We start from the raw sequence: 22171 nt of genomic DNA on the forward strand, positions 1-22171 counted from the left end.
TGCCTGTGCGGGCCACACAAAATCACGCGGCGGGGAGGGATCTGGCCCCCGGGCCTCGAGTTTGACACCTGTGATTTGCATCATTTTCGCAAAGAACAAATGTACTTTTTTTTCCTTTTTTTATAAAAAAGGAATAAAAAAAATGTTCAACAACAAAAATGCGCCACCATGACAACAAAGTGGCCACTGGCGAGACGTTTCACCAAGACGCAAGTGAACAAATTTGGTCGTTATGCAAAAAATGGTTATGAAAACTCCCACGTGACCACGCACACACCAACGTAAAACTCCACACCCAAGATTTGGAAGTGGAATTAATGCTCAAACGTCTTCAACGACCAAAAAACATCCAGTTGTCCCTATTCATTATTTTCCCCCTTGTGCGGAATAACACGTCATTCTTCACACACGCAAAAAAAGTGAAAAGATGAAATGTTCAATGTATGAAACATCTCTGCTGAGAGCTTCCGCTTTATATAACCGCCTTTGAGCAACAGCGCCATCAAGTGGTCAGGTATTTTAATGCACGCAGACTGTCACGGAATGTTTTGGAAATTATTTTTTTTTTAACAGTGGCTTTTAATTCAAGTGTGGCCAAGTGATATTTTCGTAATACAGTAAATGCAATTTTGTAGCGGCGAAGAAAAGGAGTCGGAGTGCCGAACACGGAAACAAGCCTCACTTTCATGTGGCAGTCATCAACTTACACCGGAAGTGTAACAAACAATAACGTCCGTGCGGAACCTCGTAACCTAACTCGAGCTCCCGTGGGTGAATTATGTAAACCACCAGTTTGACGTTTATTATTACTTCTAGAAGATGCCACGGACGTCCCCCACGCACTTCCTTTAAACACCCTCACTTTTCATGCGCTTGTTTCTAATGACGTCACGAAAGTCCTGAGACCAATCAGATAAATTAACGACAGAAAAAAAAAATTCCCCTATCACCTGTGTTCTCTGACCTTTATGACACACAAGATGGCGTATTTGGAAACCTCTCCATAGCCTTGGATTTAGGTTACTTTTATTTAGTACTTAATTATTATTTGACATACGATACTCGCTGATACTTTTTTTTAAAAAAAATCTGAGCGATGTTTCACTACAATATTTAAAATATCGTTTTTTTTTGTTTTGTTTTTGCAACGTATGTCACATGCTGTTCATTTTGTATATAATAATAAAGGACGCAATAAAAAAAATATATAACCCGTCTCCTCGTCATTGGATGGATGAATGAAGCTCGAAAAGGATTAAATAAATATAAATAAATGCTTATATCATATAGAATCTTAATAGCATCTGGTAACGCACAAATCAATATATTACGATTTTTAAAGAGAGAATTCTACCCGGTTAAGTCAGGTTTGAAGGTCATATAAGTGAAGCTCCTCCCAGTTCCATTTTTTTAAAAGGGAAAACTAAGCTCCTCCCAGTTAAAACTTGCCTCTGATGTCCTCTCTCAGGTACGCAGTTTTGTAATAAGTATGCCGGACGGCAATGGGTGAGATATATTCGACAGAGAGCGAGTAAAAATGTCTGGTCGTGGCAAGGGAGGCAAAGGATTGGGGAAGGGAGGCGCCAAGCGCCACCGCAAAGTCCTCCGCGACAACATCCAGGGCATCACCAAGCCCGCCATCCGCCGCCTGGCTCGCCGCGGCGGGGTCAAGCGCATCTCGGGGCTCATCTACGAGGAGACCCGCGGCGTGCTGAAGGTCTTCCTGGAGAACGTCATCCGCGACGCCGTCACCTACACCGAGCACGCCAAGAGGAAGACCGTCACCGCCATGGACGTGGTCTACGCCCTCAAGCGCCAGGGACGCACCCTGTACGGCTTCGGTGGTTGAATCCTGAGCTCCGCTTGCCGTCGAGCAAACCCAAAGGTCCTTTTCAGGGCCACACACTTACATCTATATGAGCATAATTCACATAAGAATAACTGGAAAATTTAGCTTTGTAGAGGGTAATTATGAGCAAAGTGGCGTTTATTACATTGTAAGTACGGATCATTGTCCCCCAACTCACCAGTGTCACAATCCTCTACCCTTTTGCTAATATGTTCTGCACAAAGACATTTATACTCTAATAAACTCAAATTATGAGAAATTATTGGTTCAGCCTATTACCTGATTCAGTTTCCGTCACAGGTTGGATAGTAAAGTACCCCGAAAAAGTTGAACAGTTCGGAATTGTGGAACTGCGAAAAATCCGAAGATTTTGGGGAAAATGAGTTGTTTGAGAGAGGGAGAAATATAATTTAATTTAAATTATTTTGTAAATATTCCATATGATTTGAGGTAAAAGGGAATGAGTGAAAGGAGACAAACGCATGCGGAATTGTTCCCCAATTCACCAGTGTCACAATCCTACACCCCTTTGCAAATACGTTCTGCACAGACATTTCTACTCCAATAAACTCATCAAACCTCATCAAATTATGAAAAATTGTTTCAGCCTATTAACTGACTTATTTTCCATAATAGTTGGATAGGAAGTACCCCCGAAAGAGTCGAACAGTGTTGGGTCAATGGGAAAAGTTCGCGGAATTTGGGGGAAAATAATTTTTTCAGAAAGGGGTCGAGGAGGACGAAAAGAAATATAATTTCATTTGAATTATTTTGTGAATATTCTCAAGATTGAGTGATTTGAAAAATGGGGAATGAGTAAAAGTGGAACACATCAGTCCTCACAACTACTGCGTATATATTTTCAAATCCTATTATATGTTCAATTCATCACTAATAAATTGAAACCGAAATCGTTTACTGGGATTTTGTAGTGGGGGGGAATGACATCCAAAAATATTATATCAGTATATTTGAAAGACTTTTTCAACCGTCATTGTGACATAAGATGACGTAACAGGAAGTAGGTGGTTTTGTTCGCTTGAACGTTAGCGAGTGAGCAAAATTCTAGCCGACCAATGACAGCAAGGCGCTGGCGCAGTAAAATTTGCATACAGTCTTGTATAAAGTGTTTCGCCTCCAACTGCAGCAAGCCACCCATCCTCACTGAGATCTCAAAAATCAGCGAACAAAAATGCCTGAACTTGCGAAGGCCGTGTCCAAGAAGGGCTCCAAGAAAGCCGTCGCCAAGGCCACGACAAAGTCCGGCAAAGGGAGAAGAAAGACCCGCAGGGAGACCTACGCCATCTACGTGTACAAGGTGCTGAAGCAGGTGCACCCCGACACCGGCATCTCGTCCAAGGCCATGAGCATCATGAACTCGTTCGTCAACGACATCTTCGAGCGCATCGCCTCCGAAGCTTCCCGCCTGGCGCAGTACAACAAGCGCTCCACCATCACGTCCAGGGAGATCCAGACCGCCGTCCGCCTCCTCCTCCCCGGCGAGCTGGCCAAGCACGCCGTGTCCGAGGGCACCAAGGCCGTCACCAAGTACACCAGCTCCAAGTAAACCTGCGGCTTCATCCTCTGCAAACCACCCAAAGGTTCTTTTAAGAACCACCAACTTCTTCTTGAGAGGCCTCCGTTTGTGTTACACATCTGGATGGTGTGTGATTTAATATAATAAGTGGTTTAATTACATTTTCATAAGCTCAACTTTCAGCAGAAAATATATTTTTCTCATTTATAGGGTAACATACCGTAGGGTTTGCAACTGTCATGAAATAATATTGCAATTCTGCCAAGTTACTAAATTTGACATTGTTTAGTCCCTAACTTCTACTATTGTAAATGCAATGAGGATTTCCATCCATTTTCTTTGCTCCTATCCTCACAAGGGTTGCTGAGAGTGCTGGAGCCAATCCCAGCTATCATTGGGCAGAGCTGGTCGCCAGCCAATCGCAGGGCACATCGAGACAAGCAACCGCGGGTGCTCACAATCACACCTAGGGGCAATTTAGAGCAAAGGTGTCAAACTCAATTTTGTCACGGGACAAATTGTTCTGTTTTCCCTCAGAGGGCCGTTATGACTCAAATATTTAGTCATCTCATCATATTTATATCAATTTTATAAGCTAGTTTTGGAATCTGAAATCAAGGGTGATGTTTTTCAAATATTTACATTTTGGTAACACAAAAATCCTTGTAATATCTCAGCTTTATTATTTGTGATGTATGACAATTTGAAATTTTGCTTCAGATTTTTGCAAGAATCATGTAAATCGACACGAGATTTAGCTTCACATAAAATCATGTGGTGGGCCATATCTGGCCCCCAGGCCTTGAGTTTGACACCTGTGATTTCGCGTCTCCAATTTATGCATGTGGGAGGAAACGAGTGCCCGGAGAAAACCCACACAGGCACGGGCAGAACATGCAAACTCCACACAGGCGGGGCCCAGGATTCAACCCGGGTCCTCAGATCTGTGAGGCCAATGCTTTACCAGTACTGAAGCATACATTCTAAGCAAAAAAAAATATATATATATATATATATATATCAGGAAAAGCTTAAAAAATACGCTTTTAGAAAAAACTGTTTTCAGGCTTGGAACGCATTATTTCATTTTCCATTCATTGTAATGGGAAAATGGGCTTCGGTTTTCGAACGTCTCACTTTTCAACTGGCGTTCTCCGAGGCAATCGATATTTATGGTCAATGTTACTGTCTGCACTAATTGTTTGAAACTATAATAAAACTTTGAAAATACCCTTTTCTGTATTTAATTTTTAAAGTTCTTTTGGCAACAACTGTGCCTTGACTGTAAATATTTGTATGAGTTACTTTACCTCATTAAGATTTTATTCTGTTGGTTCAAGCACATTTTCTCATTGAACGCAGTCATATGACAATGAAGGCTATTGATTTCATACTTTTTCATACCCCTTTTGGCAGTGTAAAAACGTTTTAAGTGTCAATTTTCATGTAAACTTTTTAAAATTTGCGATACATTATGTACTATAAGATTATCATGCAAAATCCAGCTAAAAACTGCAGGCACACAGTAAAATGCAGCTCTTCAATACAGCAATCAAAAATTTTCAACTGGCAAAGTGACCATTGCGGTGATTATTGGAGTTTGCTGTCCATATTTTTGTTGATTCACAACAGAACGCAAAGCGGAAGGTAAAAGTTGATTTACTTCCGGGAACACTCGCTTGCGCTACTTCTGCTGATTGGTTGAATTCAAAAACCCATTTGTCCAATAGACGATCAGCTTTCAGGCGGGATCTTCCCGAACGCACCAATCAACGCTGTCTTGCTTGCATAAAACCCAGTCGCCGGCTTCCTCGATATCCGCTGTGTTCAAAAGCGCGAGAGTAGAAACAAGATGGCGAGAACCAAGCAGACCGCCCGCAAGTCCACCGGCGGCAAAGCCCCCAGGAAGCAGCTGGCCACCAAGGCCGCCCGCAAGAGCGCCCCGGCCACCGGCGGCGTGAAGAAGCCCCACCGCTACAGGCCCGGCACCGTGGCCCTGCGCGAAATCCGCCGCTACCAGAAGTCCACCGAGCTGCTGATCCGCAAGCTCCCCTTCCAGCGTCTGGTCAGGGAGATCGCCCAGGACTTCAAGACCGACCTGCGCTTCCAGAGCTCGGCCGTCATGGCCCTGCAGGAGTCGAGCGAGGCTTACCTGGTCGGCCTGTTCGAAGACACCAACCTGTGCGCCATCCACGCCAAGAGGGTCACCATCATGCCCAAAGACATCCAGCTGGCCCGTCGCATCCGCGGGGAGAGAGCTTAAAAATCTTCCGCCCTCAAACCCCCCCCCCCCAAAAAAAAACGGCTCTTTTAAGAGCCACACATTTATTACCCTAAAAAGGCAATTCCGTCGTGCATTTGTTTTTTTTTATTTTTTTTGAAAATTTTTTTTTTTCTATTTCAATCACTGCTTACATCACAAAGAATGAGTGTTCACAAAGATTGACACCAAATTCATAATCATATTTCTGAGTAAATTCGGCAATTTCTTTCTTGGATTGAAGATTCACTGTATGGAAATATTCAACTAACATTTGGGATAGTCTATAGGAAGAACTGAATAAGGGCCATTATTTTCTTGATTTTGGGCAATTTTTTTTTTTTTTCAAACTGTTGAAATAAATCATTTTTGAAATTTGTCTGGTGGTTCTTGTTTTCCTGGAGGGGGGGGGATGTGCGCATCTTAAATGATGATGCCCGGGTTATCAAATATGAGCACAACTGCTCTCATTTATGAAATAAAAGCAGGCAGGGCTGTGAAGAACAATCTACGACGACAGTAGTGAAGTATTAAAACAAATTTTTACTTGAAATTAGCACTTTTCCGAGTTTTGCTCAAAATGATTTGCGTCAAAATGACGTTTCTCCACTTCTCTTTCATGCTGTATTTTTCCGTTTTTCGTTTGCCATTGCAGTAAAGTCGATCATGCTGCACCGCTTAAACTAGAAGCAACCTTTTGTCTTGAATTTTAACCTTAGATTTCGAAAATATTAAAGAATGCTTCTTTTATTGAAAAAATAAACTCTTATTTGATTATTAACTTATTTCACGTTCGACATGCCCCCCCCCCCCCAAAAAAGGGGAAGTCTGAGCAACGGGGGCGGTTACGATTGTAACTCTTTGTTGATTGGACAACCGTTTCCCCGCATCGTCAGGCCAATGACTGAGTAACAAGAGTTATGTAATTCCAACTGCTCTTGGCTGATTGGACGACCGTTTCCCCGAACCATTTAACCAATCACCGAGCAGCAGCGTCGTGTATAAATACACTGCTTGGCGCTTGGGTCGGCATGATCCGCAGATCTTACATTTGGTCTCGTGACTCGAACAGAAGCAAGCATGTCTGGACGCGGTAAATCCAACAAGGCGAGGGCTAAGGCCAGAACTCGATCTTCCCGTGCCGGTCTCCAGTTTCCGGTCGGTCGTGTCCACAGGCTCCTCCGCAAAGGCAACTACGCCCAGCGCGTCGGCGGCGGCTCCTCCGTGTACCTGGCGGCGGTGCTCGAGTACCTGACCGCCGAGATCCTGGAGCTGGCCGGCAACGCCGCCCGCGACAACAAGAAGACCAGAATCATCCCCCGTCACCTGCAGCTGGCGGTCCGCAACGACGAGGAGCTCAACAAGCTCCTGGGCGGCGTGACCATCGCTCAGGGCGGCGTGTTGCCCAACATCCAGGCCGTCCTGCTGCCGAAGAAGACCGAGAAGGCTAACAAGCCCAAGTAAACTGCTTCAGTTTACTGCAGCTGATCCCCACAAAGGCTCTTTTAAGAGCCACACACTTTTCCTAAAAGCAATTTTCCTAAAATTATCACTACTTCCCACATTTTGTCGAAACTTAATTATATGGAATTTGGTGAGGGTAAACGCAGGTAGAGATTTCATAATTAACATCTCCACGCATTTCAGTCTTTTCATATATTTACTTATTGTGCTATATTTAGAACTATTAATCTGTTTGTCCTAATGTGCGCTGTGTATTGGTACAAACAGGAATTGGTTGAACGAAAAACACATTCGTCTACGTTGTGCCTGTATACAAATTTTCATGCGTCAGCGCCGCTCTCTGATTGGCTGAGAAATATCCTAGAACATTCAGTTTACACAGTCGCGCCATAAACAACGGTCGCGATTACATTCTGGGACGTAGAATGTATTTTTTTTTTTTAATTCGTTAATGTTGTGGCAACTGGTAAACCTTTCCCAGACCGCGCACCTTTTTTTTAAGTTATTAGGTTTGTAGCCATGTATACTATTGATTAAAAATACATCGGAGCTACTTTGAAATAAAGTAGGGGGGGGGAATGCGTAGCTCCAAACTTTTTTTTTGGGGGGGGGGCGGCATTTTATGCATTTTTCACGTTCACGAGTTGCTCTCGGAAGGCAATTTCCTCACTATTTAAACGAAATCAGTACAGGAAATTAAAAATGTTTTCTCTGGCGAGGGGTGTCAAACTCATTTTAGTCAGGCCACTTTGTGGGTACGGTTTCACCCATAGGGCTGTGAAATTGTAAAAAAAAAAAAAAAAAAACATCGTCCCATAGTTACACAAAATTTTTGAACTGGTTCTGAAATCAAAGGGAACGGGGTTTTCAACCATTGTTCATGTTCTGTCACACAAAAATCCTTATATTGCAACATGACAATTTGAAATCTTACACAGATTTTAGACGGATGGCTTGCCTTCACGGGGCACGTAAAATCATGCGGGGGGCGGATCTGAGACCCCGGGCCCTGAGTTTGACACCTGTGTTTTAGGGGAATGAATTCCAGACAATACAAATCAAGGCGAATATGTATTGTTCAAAAACTCTTTTCACGTGCAACATAATTAAACAGCAGCTACACAATACTTATAAAGTGCCAATTAAAGCCTATGTCAAAAAATGGGTATATATATATATATATATATATATATATTATATATATATATATATAACAAAATGCGCATCGAGTAAAATTAAATTTTAAAATGACATACTTGTAACTTGTCAACACTGATGGCATTTCAGTAAAGTCCCTTACCTAATGTAGTCCATGTACAAGTAAATGTAGCCTTGTGATTCGGTTGATGTTTTTAATACTATTATTATCCACATCATTAGGAATAAACTACAAAACTCATGACGTCATCTCTTTATCCCTACAACTTTTATATAACTAAATCGTGACAAAATTCAGGAAGTAGTAATAATTTTGGGAAAATTGCTTTTAGGAAAAGTGTGTGGCTCTTAAAAGAGCCTTTGTGGGGATCAGCTGCAGTAAACTGAAGCAGTTTACTTGGACTTGTTGGCCTTCTCGGTCTTCTTCGGCAGCAGGACGGCCTGGATGTTGGGCAACACGCCGCCCTGAGCGATGGTCACGCCGCCCAGGAGCTTGTTGAGCTCCTCGTCGTTGCGGACGGCCAGCTGCAGGTGACGGGGGATGATTCTGGTTTTCTTGTTGTCGCGGGCGGCGTTGCCGGCCAGCTCCAGGATCTCGGCGGTCAGGTACTCGAGCACCGCCGCCAGGTACACGGAGGAGCCGCCGCCGACGCGCTGGGCGTAGTTGCCTTTGCGGAGGAGCCTGTGGACACGACCGACCGGAAACTGGAGACCGGCACGGGAAGATCGAGTTCTGGCCTTAGCCCTCGCCTTGTTGGATTTACCGCGTCCAGACATGCTTGCTTCTGTTCGAGTCACGAGACCAAATTTAAGATCTGCGGATCATGCCGACCCAAGCGCCAAGCAGTGTATTTATACACGACGCTGCTGCTCGGTGATTGGTTAAATGGTTCGGGGAAACGGTCGTCCAATCAGCCAAGAGCAGTTGGAATTACATAACTCTTGTTACTCAGTCATTGGCCTGACGATGCGGGGAAACGGTTGTCCAATCAACAAAGAGTTACAATCGTAACCGCCCCCGTTGCTCAGACTTCCCCTTTTTTGGGGGGGGGGGGACATGTCGAACGTGAAATAAGTTAATAATCAAATAAGAGTTTATTTTTTCAATAAAAGAAGCATTCTTTAATATTTTCGAAATCTAAGGTTAAAATTCAAGACAAAAGGTTGCTTCTAGTTTAAGCGGTGCAGCATGATCGACTTTACTGCAATGGCAAACGAAAAACGGAAAAATACAGCATGAAAGAGAAGTGGAGAAACGTCATTTTGACGCAAATCATTTTGAGCAAAACTCGGAAAAGTGCTAATTTCAAGTAAAAATTTGTTTTAATACTTCACTACTGTCGTCGTAGATTGTTCTTCACAGCCCTGCCTGCTTTTATTTCATAAATGAGAGCAGTTGTGCTCATATTTGATAACCCGGGCATCATCATTTAAGATGCGCACATCCCCCCCCCTCCAGGAAAACAAGAACCACCAGACAAATTTCAAAAATGATTTATTTCAACAGTTTGAAAAAAAAAAAAATTGCCCAAAATCAAGAAAATAATGGCCCTTATTCAGTTCTTCCTATAGACTATCCCAAATGTTAGTTGAATATTTCCATACAGTGAATCTTTCAATCCAAGAAAGAAATTGCCGAATTTACTCAGAAATATGATTATGAATTTGGTGTCAATCTTTGTGAACACTCATTCTTTGTGATGTAAGCAGTGATTGAAATAGAAAAAAAAAATTTTCAAAAAAAAAAAAAAAAAACAAATGCACGACGGAATTGCCTTTTTAGGGTAATAAATGTGTGGCTCTTAAAAGAGCCGTTTTTTTTTTGGGGGGGGGGGGGGTTGAGGGCGGAAGATTTTTAAGCTCTCTCCCCGCGGATGCGACGGGCCAGCTGGATGTCTTTGGGCATGATGGTGACCCTCTTGGCGTGGATGGCGCACAGGTTGGTGTCTTCGAACAGGCCGACCAGGTAAGCCTCGCTCGACTCCTGCAGGGCCATGACGGCCGAGCTCTGGAAGCGCAGGTCGGTCTTGAAGTCCTGGGCGATCTCCCTGACCAGACGCTGGAAGGGGAGCTTGCGGATCAGCAGCTCGGTGGACTTCTGGTAGCGGCGGATTTCGCGCAGGGCCACGGTGCCGGGCCTGTAGCGGTGGGGCTTCTTCACGCCGCCGGTGGCCGGGGCGCTCTTGCGGGCGGCCTTGGTGGCCAGCTGCTTCCTGGGGGCTTTGCCGCCGGTGGACTTGCGGGCGGTCTGCTTGGTTCTCGCCATCTCGCGCAACTCGAGGAAACGAAACAATGCGCACGGAAGGTTAGGCTACGGCCTTTTATTGCGGAACCGTTCACAGCTATGACTGCCCTGGTTGGTCCACTCATCTTCAAACTGCGCGCGTAAAATGCTGATTGGACAAACGGAATCCAAGGTCGTCCAATCATCAAACACAAAATGTCCTCAGTGGTCTGCCCACAGTTACAAAGAAAAAGGCGCTACCGGCTAACCTACGCGCGTACATGGTGGCCATTTTTCTGGGGGCAAAATTCGCATCCGCATTAAATTGTTATAATTTCTTCCTTTGTCAAACCATTTTCTAAAGGATTATCTTTTTTTGTCTTGTGCTATCAATACAGCTCTTTTAACCCCCAAAATATGTATTTTGGGAGATTATTTGAAATTATATGCAAGCGTATGACATCCTTATTTCTGTTTTATTGCCATCCACATACACAAATCTACCAGTTAGTTTTGGTGTTTTGACATGTAATATTCAATCAAAAATAACCAAAATAGGTGTTCATATAAATATTGTACATACACCTAAAGTGGATTGTTACTTTTTAATGTGTCTTTACTGGTGTAGTGTAGTACTACTACAATAAACCCACTTCTAACACAATTAAACACATTTAAAGGGATCTTTATAAAATATCTACAGTTTTGTTTTACATGTTTTGGTTTTTTTTTTTTTTTTGGAGGGGGGGTGGCAGATGCACTGCAAAGTGTAAAATCTCAAGGCCTGCGGGCCAAATCCGACCCACCACATTTTCTGTGATCCGCAAAACCAGATCACGTCCATTTTCCCAGATTCTTGCTAAAATCTTCAACAATACTTTTCCCTGACCAAACTGCACAGTAACTTGAACGATAGCTAAACACGATTATCCCTAAATTCTGGTTTCAAAAATAGTTATGAATTTGTTGTCTATGGCCCTCGGAGATAAACTGGACCAGGACGAGACGACGCTTGCACTACATGACGCAACTTGACTGCAAACATGGGGTGACAACACCCGACTGGTATGAAGTCTAGCAGGTTTTTGTTTTTCTTCTTGTGGTACAGAAACCGAATGGATACTGCAACTCCCGTTCAGTAACTCAGGACAAGTTCCTCCTTTTTCACAGGCCTTTATTAGCACGTCAACAAATTTATACGCCGAGATGTTAAAGATTCCAAAGATGCCGTAAGCACTATATCAAAAAGAAAACAAATGCACAAATTCATATTACACAAATAAAAGACAAAATACAAACAATCACACCTCATTGATCTTTCTGACCAGTTGTTCTTGCTTCTCTTGCTCTGACTCCCGTCAAATCTTTGCACTGTTCTTAAAAAAAAAAAAAAAAAAAGGGACGAGATGGCTCATTGGCTAGCAAAACTGAAGCCGCCATCCGCCATCTTGATACTCCCAAAACAACCATGATTAACAACGTTAATCGCCAGTTTCGTGGCTGTGAGAAAACATTCCACAGGTAAATTCGAAAGATTTACTTTGACACCGTCAAAGTTTGTTCGTAAAGTGTTTTTTTAAATTTTCTGATGAGCTTAATTCACTTGAACAAACTTTTGTTTACGGTTGATGTTCACCATTCACTCTCTGCTTCACCTTTATAGGCCAATGGTTTTCGAAAAAAAAAAAAAAAATCGATGTAAATATTTTCCCAAACTTCATCGGCGTATAAGCAAGGAAAATACATTTTCTGTGAAATTTTTGATGAATTTCACAATACAGAACTGTGCAAATTGAATTTTTCAAATCCGAAGAAACAAGCTTAAATTTTGTCTGAAATAGGACGTCACATAGACAACAAATGAAAAATGCATTTAGCATGTATTTTCCCATTGAGAGTCCTAATTTCCAAATATATATCCAACTGATTGACTTGAAATTTTGTTACGACAAAAACAAAACAAAAAAAATTTTTTTTTTTTGCTGTTATGATGATAGCGCTTCACAGCGTATTTTGGGAAAAAGTTAACATGCCACGGAAATCGGGCCCGAGCTAATATTGCAAGGTTTCTTGGTTGTTTCCTTTGCACTTCGGCTTTTTTGGCTTACCAACTCGACTTAAAAATCCTTCATGTTACCAGAACTGAAAAAATGTCAAGCTCACACGACCAATTTTAATTATATATGCCAAATTTGGGGGGGGGGAGGTTTTGGGAGTACCAATATGGCGACCAAGTGGCGAGGTCTTGCGAATCCTTGCCGCCAGTTTTGTAAGGGAAGTGCCCCAAAATAAGCGTCCTGACGCCAACAACAATGGTGCACGAGGGTCCGCTATTTAAACACGAACACAAAGAAACGTTTCCCCCACAATTGATTGCTTTTTAATTAATAATAACTTATTAGTTCCACTGATCACCTCACAATCGAGAATATACAACTCTTGAGAAGAAGTTGGTGGTTCTTAAAAGAACCTTTGGGTGGTTTGCAGAGGTGGAGCCGCAAGTTTACTTGGAGCTGGTGTACTTGGTGACGGCCTTGGTGCCCTCGGACACGGCGTGCTTGGCCAGCTCGCCGGGGAGGAGGAGGCGGACGGCGGTCTGGATCTCCCTGGACGTGATGGTGGAGCGCTTGTTGTAGTGCGCCAGGCGGGAAGCTTCGGAGGCGATGCGCTCGAAGATGTCGTTGACGAACGAGTTCATGATGCTCATGGCCTTGGACGAGATGCCGGTGTCGGGGTGCACCTGCTTCAGCACCTTGTACACGTAGATGGCGTAGGTCTGCTTCCTGGCCCTCTTCCTTTTCTTGTTTCCGCCTTTGTTGGACTTGGCCACGGCTTTCTTGGAGCCTTTCTTCGCTGCGGGCTTCGAGAGATCAGGCATGATATTTGTTGATATTATTACAATATCACAGCTGGAGTATAGTTCCACCCTGAGCGACAGTCGATTTATAGTCGGGTCATGCAAATTTTACTGCGCCAGCGCCACTTTCTGATTGGTCGAGACTGAAATTTTCGTTGGTCGGTATTACGCAAGAAAGGCGCGCCACTCACAACGGTCGCGATGACTCTTATTACACTATATTGTATTTGGACGTATAAAATGGATGAATTTATTGAAAAATGTAGGCCGCACCACTATAAAATATATTTTACATCAAATTTTCTTTTGCAGCATATGCTACACATGTTTGCTTGCACTCGAAAATGTGGCGCAAGCTACTTTTATTTTTTGTCATCTGGATGCGATAGAAAATAGGCCATTTCTTTAGAGAAATCCTTGTTATAATTATATATGAACGTAAAAGTTAAAAGTAGGATTTTAAATCACAAAACACTGAAAATAAAAACGGGAATATAACTTAATGTATTTACGTTCATCTTTAATATTTGTAAAAGTCAAACGTTGGATTTTAAAATCACAAAAGTGAAAATAAAGACGGGAATATCATTTAATGTATTTACGTTCACCTTTAATATTTTATCACTTACTGAACGCAAACGTCAAAAGCAGGATTTTAAAAATCACAAAACACTGAAAATAAAAACGGGAATATAATTCAATGTGTTGACGTTCATGTTTAATTGGTAAAAATCAATCGTAGGATTTAAAAATCACAAAACACTGAAAATAAAAATGGGAATATAATTCAATGTGTTTACGTTCATGTTTAATTGGTAAAAATCAATCATAGGATTTTAAAATCACAAAACTGAAAATAAAAACTGGAATAATTTTAATGTATTTACGCTCACCTTTAATATTTTGTCACTTAGTGAATGTAAAAGTCAAAAGCAGGATTTTAAAAATCACAAAACACTGAAAATAAAAATGGGAATATAATTCAATGTGTTGACGTTCATGTTTAATTGGTAAAAATCAATCGTAGGATTTTAAAATCACAAAACTGAAAATAAAAACTGGAATAATTTTAATGTATATACGATCACCTTTAATATTTTGTCACTTAGTAAACCAACACTATAGAAAAAAACCAAGCCAGTTAAAGGCTTCATTAAATTTGAAGGTTTTGAAGTCAGAACTCAAGGATATGTTCAGCTATTGATCAATAGCCGCAATTAGAGATCACTACGAATCGGCAAATTGGCGCTTCACTGACGTCAAATTTCTGTATTAATTTGTTTAAAGCGGTTAAGAAAGATTCGTTTTGATAACAGGAGAATATTGGCTCATAGTAGAAAACGTGTGTGGCCCTTAAAAGGGCCTTTTTGGTTGGATCACTGCGAGCGCGGGTGTCGATTTAACCACCGAAGCCGTACAGGGTGCGTCCCTGGCGCTTGAGGGCGTAGACCACGTCCATGGCGGTGACGGTCTTCCTCTTGGCGTGCTCGGTGTAGGTGACGGCGTCGCGGATGACGTTCTCCAGGAAGACCTTCAGCACGCCGCGGGTCTCCTCGTAGATGAGCCCCGAGATGCGCTTGACCCCGCCGCGGCGAGCCAAGCGGCGGATGGCGGGCTTGGTGATGCCCTGGATGTTGTCGCGGAGGACTTTGCGGTGGCGCTTGGCGCCTCCTTTCCCCAGACCTTTGCCTCCCTTTCCTCGTCCTGACATGTTTCTCTCCGATCGTCTGTTTTGAAAAGTAACCCAACCGCGCTTGGTGCAGTGTACTTATCACTCAACTGCGGACCTGGGAGAGGACAACTGATGCAATCGTGGCTGTTGAGCGGAGCTTTGTTTTCCTCACTGGTTGGGCGGTGCTTAAACTTAACCCCTTCAAACCAAGGGAGTATTTTGTGTTAATAAAACTGGATAATAACAAACAATAATTGATTTCCAACACGGAGTCCTTCGCAGTACATTCCACACTCAGAAGACACATCGCATAAGATTTCTGAAACATGAATACAAATCTTTTGATACATGTTCACGTAATAACGCAAATAGTCAAAGGCCTTCCTTCCCGTTATATTTAAGCAACTATTAACTTTCCAGACATTTTTTCAATAAAACAAAAAGTAGGATTTAATTCCCTCATTCATCAGTTAGTCAATGGAAAAAAAAACAAATAATTTGTTTTGAGAAAGTGGTTACATTGTATGTCTTACTTTAAGGTAAGATTCTTTCGGCTTGTCCCGTTTGGGGTCGCCACAGCGTAACATCTCAGATGAACGCTCGTATTTGTGCTCTACATCGACAATTGTGCATTTTGTCACACTGTCATTTTTAAAATTTTAATTAAAGTCGCAAAAGCACTTTTAGATTGGTCAACTTTTGGCGCCCAAAAAAAAAAAAAAAAAAATCCAAAGTACATTTTCCTCTTTATTTTGTCTCCGATGAAGATTTGGGACCCTCCTCACCAAAACCAAAACACAACAGCGACAAAGTGAACAAGTGGAACAAAGATATACCATTATTGCCAGCCGGGACTTTTTTAACAGCCGCCGCGGGTGTTAGCGGGGCAGAGTTAGCACCACCGCGATAGCATTAGCGCCACCGTGTTAGTGTTAGCACGATTGTATTACCGTTGACACCACCGCGCTAGCGTAAACACCGGCGTGTTAGTGTTGGCACCACCGTATTACCATTAATAGCACCACATTAGCGTTACCACCGCCGCGTTAGCATTGGCACTACTGTATTACCGTTAACACCACCGCACTAGCGTTAGCGCCACCGTGTTAGCATTAGTACCATTGTATTACCGTTAACACGATTGTATTACCGTTGACACCACCGCGCTAGCGTAAACACCGGCGTGTTAGTGTTGGCACCACCGTATTACCATTAATAGCACCACATTAGCGTTACCACCGCCGCGTTAGCATTGGCACTACTGTATTACCGTTAACACCACCGCACTAGCGTTAGCGCCACCGTGTTAGCATTAGTACCATTGTATTACCGTTAACACCACCGCGCTAGCGTTAACACCGCCACGTTAGCGTTAGCACCACCGTATTACCATTAACAGCACCACATTAGCATTACCACCGCCGCGTTAGCATTGGCACTACTGTATTACCATTAACACCGCCGTGTTAGCATTAGCGCCACCGTGTTAGCATTAGTACCACCGTATTACCTTTAAGCACCACCGCGTTAGCATTGGCACTACTGTATTACCGTTAACACCACCGCGCTAGCGTTAGCGCCACCGTGTTAGCATTAGCACCATTGTATTACCGTTAACACCACCGCGCTAGCGTTACCACCGCCGCGTTAGCATCGGCACCACCGTATTACCATTAATAGCACCACATTAGCATTACCACCGCCGCGTTAGCATTGGCACTACTGTATTACCGTTACCACCACCGCGCTAGCGTTAGCGCCACCGTGTTAGCATTAGCACCATTGTATTACCGTTAACACCACCGTGTTAGCATTAGCGCCACTGTGTTAGCATTAGCACCATTGTATTACCGTTGACACCACCGCGCTAGCGTAAACACCGGCGTGTTAGTGTTGGCACCACCGTATTACCATTAATAGCACCACATTAGCGTTACCACCGCCGCGTTAGCATTGGCACCACCGTATTACCATTAATAGCACCACATTAGCGTTACCACCGCCGCGTTAGCATTGGCACCACCGTATTACCATTAATAGCAGCACATTAGCATTACCACCGCCGCGTTAGCATTGGCACTACTGTATTACCGTTAACACCACCGCGCTAGCGTTAGCGCCACCGTGTTAGCATTAGCACCATTGTATTACCGTTAACACCACCGCGCTAGCGTTAACACCACCACGTTAGCGTTAGCACCACCGTATTACCATTAACAGCACCAAATTAGCATTACCACCGCCGCATTAGCATTGGCACTACTGTATTACCGTTCGCCGTGTTAGCATTAGCGCCACCGTGTTAGCGTTAAGCACCACCGCGTTAGCCTGGCCGCCGTGCTAATGCTCAATTCTTTCTGCGTACCGAGGCTTATCACCAGGTACTCCCCTTGTATCGTTGGTGCTTCTTGCGCCTTGCAGGGCAGAGGTGGATATGTACCAAATGTTGGAAAATGTGCACTAAGTCGCACAAATAGATTTCCGGTCATGCCATTTTGTGCGTCATAAAGGTCAGAGAACACAGGTGATCGGTGAAGCATGATTATTTTTTTTTTTCTATTAATGAGTTGCCAGGAGCCAATTAATGATGCGTGTAATTTTCAAGGTGGAAGCGGTGCCCGCCCGATTCAGAGCGGAACGAAAAAAGCGGAACACAAATTGACATTTGGTGATTAATTTGTACAAGGGGGAGCCTGTTGATTGCGAACAGGAAGTGGGAGAACATTTGAGCGGAGAAACCAAATGTTGGACTTTTATTAGCTGCCTCAATGCAATGAGGGCAGGCATGGAAACATTTCAGATGGGAACTGGACTTGGTGGTGGTGCAGTTTAGAGATTGCTTGAAGGTTGGTCGACTTGGAACGAGTCAGTCTAGAATCTTCAAAATGGGTGGTCGGTTAAGAGAGCAGTCGGAGCCCATCAGGTCTACTTGGACTTGTTGGCCTTCTCGGTCTTCTTCGGCAGCAGGACGGCCTGGATGTTGGGCAACACGCCGCCCTGAGCGATGGTCACGCCGCCCAGGAGCTTGTTGAGCTCCTCGTCGTTGCGGACGGCCAGCTGCAGGTGACGGGGGATGATTCTGGTTTTCTTGTTGTCGCGGGCGGCGTTGCCGGCCAGCTCCAGGATCTCGGCGGTCAGGTACTCGAGCACCGCCGCCAGGTAGACCGGCGCGCCGGCGCCGATGCGCTCGCCGTATTTGCCTTTACGGAGGAGTCTGTGAACGCGGCCCACTGGGAACTGTAGACCGGCACGGGAAGAACGAGTCTTCGCCCTCGCTCTTGTCTTATTTGACTTGCCACGGCCGGACATTTTCACAACTTGCAAGTTGAATTTCGAACAAATATGTCTCTAACGCTTTGCTGGGTGTTGCACTTCCGGGGCGGTTGAATTTATACATACGTTTGCTGTTCGGTGATTGGCTAGCTCGATCGAGGAAAAGGTTGTCCAATAAGTGAGGAGCTATAATTAAACTCCGCCTTGTAAGTAGTTTCCACATCGTGTCTCTTGAAATGCAGCGTTAACACGTTTGAATTTGAGCCGTGTTACAAAAAAAAAAGACCATTGGAGTTCACAAATATTATATACGCCTTTACTGTCATATTAAATGTTTATTTTTAATACGAAGTACGACTCAGAACGCGTCACCGAAAGTCATCACTTCCTGCTAGTTGATTGGGTGGTCCAAGCGGGGAAACTGTTGTCCAATCAGCAAAGAGCAAATTCTGTTTTTGATCAAATATCCAATCACATTCATTTGTAGGGTGAGATTTTTATTTTGTCCGTAAAAATAACTTAAAAAAACAAAATAAGAACACGGTTTTAATTTCTGCATTTCAAATAGCATTGAACCTGGAAGTAAAAGACAAAATGACATTTCAAACCATTTAATGTTATGGAACATGAAATGATGGAACTCGCATTGTCCAGTGTGTTTTGTCAAATGTCTTTATTTCTCCTGGGAAATATTGTCACAGTACTTTTTTTTTTTTTTTAAACTTTTCAAAGCGTTAGTATGCACAAACTATGTACACGTACTGCAAAGTACATTCAATCAGCTAAATGCTAGCCAACATGTCGAAACGATGAGCCGGGCGACAGGTCGTCATTGAGCTACTTGCTTGAAATGTTGCATATTCCACAAAAAGTCCTCTTGAACCCTGCCATTAGAATAATATTAATTGGTATAATTATTTCAAATTCATGTTATGTCAATCGGGGATCAACATGTTTTTTTTTTTAATCAACAAGATTTGCATTAATTTCATGACTTTAAAAAAAATGTTTCCCTGAAGGAAAAAAAAAACATTTTTTTACACAAGTAAAATTAATTCAAAGTTTTTTTTTTTTTTTTTTTTTTTTTTCAGAAAAAAAAGTTGAAATGTAAAAAGAGGTCAATTAAACCTGCAATGTATCAGGATAAAAACATTCACACATTACAAAAGTAAAAGGAAGGTCAAGGTGCTTCGTTGTAGTTAAGTCTTGAAATCAGAACTGAACGTTTGTACTCAAATATTTCTCAGTCACGGTCACTTTTCGAGTGAAGTCTCTGATCCGCTAAGGCATTTGGGCTCCGCACGGTCGCAATGACGACAAAAAGGACTTTGCGACGCGCTTACGATTTTAGCCGGACCGGTCCCGCCCTCGGCGCCGAAAACGAGGCGCCTTCATTAGCGGGATTTAGCGTCTTACGTCATTGGGGTCCACGTTTCATCGCCATGGTCCCCTCTGTGCAATTTATACAATACAACAAGCAAATTATTTTACACATCGCAACGGAAGCTGCAAGTCTAAAACGGTCTGATGGCTAAGACGTGCACGTCTCTTGTAGCTCTTTACACTTTCCTTTATGGAACGTAACGTACGTCGTTTTCAACGCACGTCGGGATTTAGTGTGGCAAGCGGCCGTATTGCCCACCAATATTAAAGTCAAGAAGACTTAACACTATTAAGTCGTAATCTTAAAAGTGATTTTGAGAAGTACTTTTTTTTTTGTGTTAAAGAAAAAAAAAAAAATTGTACTACCAAGAAAAAGTAACTCTTGCGAGAAAAAAACAATTGCTCAAAATATTTTGGGGAGGGGCTTAATCATGAGCTTTTTAGAAGAGCTTCTCCAAAAAATTTTAGAAATAAATTTTACTTTTTCTGAGGGAAAATACATTGCCCCAAGCATTTCTTGGGGGGGGGGGGATAAGTTGAGATTCTGGGGTTTATTTTCAATCAACAGTTTAGTGTTGTTTTTTTTTTTTTTATTTCTGGGTAGGATGAGAAGTTCAATAATAAAATTTTTTTCTCAGCACTTGCTCTAAGAATTTTTTGGTTTTTTTTGAAGTCCTGAAAATTTCTACAGCTTCCATTCTTGAGAAAATAGTCTATCCATCTATTTTCTTTGGCGCTTATCCTCACAGGGGTCGCGGGAAGTGCTGGAGCCAATCCGAGCTGTCAACGGGGAGGAGGCGGGGTACACCCTAAAGTGGTCGCCAGCCAATCGCGGGGCACATGGAGAAAAACAGCCGTACTCACAATCACACCTACGGGCAATTTAGAGTGTTGCATGTTTTTTTGGGATGTGGGAGGAAACCGGAGTGCCCATCCGGGAAAAACCCCACACAGGCACGGGGAGAACATGCAAACTCCACACAGGCGGGTCCGGGATTGAATCTGTTTTTTTTTTTTTTTTTCCTATAAATACTTTGGGGAAAACGTGTTTTGTTCATCAAAAAAAAGCATTTTTGTTCATGGCCTAAAGTAATATTACATCACAAAATTTGTATTTTTCAGGTTCAAACGTGTATACTTTTTTTTTTTTTTTTTTTTTAAATCTTCGGTCTGGTTTTAACACCAGTCGGTAAAATCACGATGCGGTGGGATGTCATCGGAGCAGACCCCCCGCCCCCCCCCCCGAAGAGGATCAGAACAAGATGGGCTTGCCGGCGGTCTTCTCCTGCACGTAGGAGGTGAAGCGCTTCAGGAACTTGGGGTACTCCCTCTTGGCAACCGCCCGCAGGACCGAGGCCGGCGCCCAGCCTCCGGGATTGACTGCACACAACACAAAATGCAAGAAAAGTTGCATTTATTTGCAAGAAAAATAGAATTCCATAAAAAAAAAAAAAAACAGAACTTTTTGAATTTTTTTTTTTTTTTTAAGGGGGGAAATAAGTTATTAAATAACACGTTTTCCAGGAAACAAGTTAAATATTCAACCTCATTGTCAAGCCCCCCCCATATATATTTTTTTTTAAATATGAGGAGATTAAGTAATATTCTTGAAGAAAAATATACACTTCAAACAATTTTTTCAGGGGGAGGTGCATATTTCAAATAGTTATTTTTAAAAAAATAAAAATCAAATTCAAAAAGAAAAATCTGTTTTGCAGAAATAGTTGCAATTTTAAAGTTGAACGAAAACATTAAAAACAAAAATTAATAATATATAATCTAATAATATATTAGTTCTAAAACAAATATATAAATGTGTATATACACACACGCACACACACATTTGAGTTTTTTTTCAAATTAAAAAGTGATCATTTGACAACTATTCAAGAATTTTTCAACAATTACTAAAAAAAATTTTTTCGATGCAAAGATATTATTCAAAAAGTAGTGTTGTTTTTAAAAAAGAAAAAAGTGTTTTTATCAAACAGTTGTATTTTCAAGCAAAATATACACAGAAAAGTTCTCTCTACTCTGAGGGGGATTATATATATATATAGTAAGTTTCTTTCGGCTTGTCCCTTTCGGGGTCGCCACAGCGTGTCATCTCAGATGAACGCACATATGTTTGGCACAATTTTTACGCCGGATGCCCTTCCTGACGCAACCCTTATTTTATTTTTTTTAAAGAAAATAATCCATAAAAAGGTAAATAAAGGTTTAACACACACATAAAGCAACATATTACCAGTGTATAAGGAACAAAGTTTGTTCGTTGCGTTCGTGACCCACCGTTGGCCACGTACGTGATTTTACACAGCACGTTGTCTCTGCTGAGCTCCTTGTCGCCCTCCGGTGGACTGACCAAGGTCTGGCAGATCATGGCGATGTTGATCTTGGCGCGTACGCAACGGCTGCTCGGCTATATAAAAAAAAAATAAAATAAAAAAAAAAATGTAAAAAGGGACGAGAGGTGACACCTGCTGAGGACACA

At 42.5% G+C, this 22171-nt stretch overlaps 8 protein-coding genes and 1 pseudogene across 10 annotated transcripts in view; 3 read left to right on the plus strand and 6 right to left on the minus strand.

The window, feature by feature from the left end:
- The window catches only part of LOC133490626 (netrin receptor UNC5D-like), a 168343-nt gene extending 166950 nt beyond the window's left edge, over nt 1-1393 (minus strand). Inside the window, exon 1 of the mRNA XM_061800914.1 lies at nt 1355-1393. The gene's annotated coding sequence lies outside the window, so the exon portion shown is untranslated. The remainder of the gene's footprint in view (nt 1-1354) is intronic.
- Nucleotides 1394-1474: 81 nt separating this feature from the next.
- On the plus strand, nt 1475-5949 carry LOC133491152 (uncharacterized; annotated as a pseudogene).
- On the plus strand, nt 3013-4368 carry LOC133490633 (histone H2B 1/2-like). The gene has a single exon (XM_061800938.1). It carries the CDS (start codon nt 3042-3044, stop codon nt 3414-3416), a length of 375 nt encoding a protein of 124 aa, XP_061656922.1. The 5' UTR covers nt 3013-3041; the 3' UTR covers nt 3417-4368.
- Nucleotides 5950-6691: 742 nt separating the features above from the next.
- LOC133490631 (histone H2A, embryonic) lies at nt 6692-7162 on the plus strand. The gene has a single exon (XM_061800936.1). The coding sequence runs from the start codon at nt 6727-6729 to the stop codon at nt 7108-7110; it is 384 nt and encodes a 127-aa protein (XP_061656920.1). The 5' UTR covers nt 6692-6726; the 3' UTR covers nt 7111-7162.
- A 1149-nt stretch (nt 7163-8311) lies between these two features.
- LOC133490636 (uncharacterized) lies at nt 8312-18813 on the minus strand. The gene is made up of 3 exons (XM_061800942.1): nt 17951-18813; nt 10635-10645; nt 8312-9053 (listed from the first exon to the last, which is right to left on the minus strand). The coding sequence occupies exons 1-3, from the start codon at nt 18328-18330 to the stop codon at nt 8662-8664; spliced, it is 783 nt and encodes a 260-aa protein (XP_061656926.1). The 5' UTR covers nt 18331-18813; the 3' UTR covers nt 8312-8661.
- On the minus strand, nt 9512-10608 carry LOC133490630 (histone H3-like). Its single transcript, XM_061800935.1, has one exon. It carries the CDS (start codon nt 10532-10534, stop codon nt 10124-10126), a length of 411 nt encoding a protein of 136 aa, XP_061656919.1. The 5' UTR covers nt 10535-10608; the 3' UTR covers nt 9512-10123.
- Nucleotides 12846-13407, minus strand: LOC133490632 (histone H2B 7-like). The gene has a single exon (XM_061800937.1). The coding sequence runs from the start codon at nt 13368-13370 to the stop codon at nt 12996-12998; it is 375 nt and encodes a 124-aa protein (XP_061656921.1). The 5' UTR covers nt 13371-13407; the 3' UTR covers nt 12846-12995.
- LOC133490634 (histone H4) lies at nt 14328-15089 on the minus strand. The gene has a single exon (XM_061800939.1). The coding sequence runs from the start codon at nt 15058-15060 to the stop codon at nt 14749-14751; it is 312 nt and encodes a 103-aa protein (XP_061656923.1). The 5' UTR covers nt 15061-15089; the 3' UTR covers nt 14328-14748.
- Nucleotides 18814-18950: 137 nt separating the features above from the next.
- The window catches only part of LOC133490627 (ceramide transfer protein-like), a 45330-nt gene continuing 42109 nt past the window's right edge, over nt 18951-22171 (minus strand). Inside the window, exons 18-20 of one of the 3 annotated variants that reach the window (XM_061800929.1) lie at nt 21970-22099; nt 20950-21057; nt 18951-19178 (exon numbers count right to left, since the gene is read on the minus strand). In XM_061800929.1, the coding sequence (XP_061656913.1) occupies nt 19132-19178; nt 20950-21057; nt 21970-22099 (285 nt within the window). In that variant the 3' untranslated portion in view covers nt 18951-19131. Of the gene's footprint in view, nt 21058-21969; nt 22100-22171 lie in introns of all 3 variants that reach the window. The other 2 variants (XM_061800930.1, XR_009792255.1) reach the window with 2 other exon arrangements.

The sequence above is a fragment of the Syngnathoides biaculeatus genome, chromosome 17, assembly GCF_019802595.1.
Source record: "Syngnathoides biaculeatus isolate LvHL_M chromosome 17, ASM1980259v1, whole genome shotgun sequence".
In the NCBI taxonomy this organism is placed as follows: domain Eukaryota; kingdom Metazoa; phylum Chordata; class Actinopteri; order Syngnathiformes; family Syngnathidae; genus Syngnathoides; species Syngnathoides biaculeatus.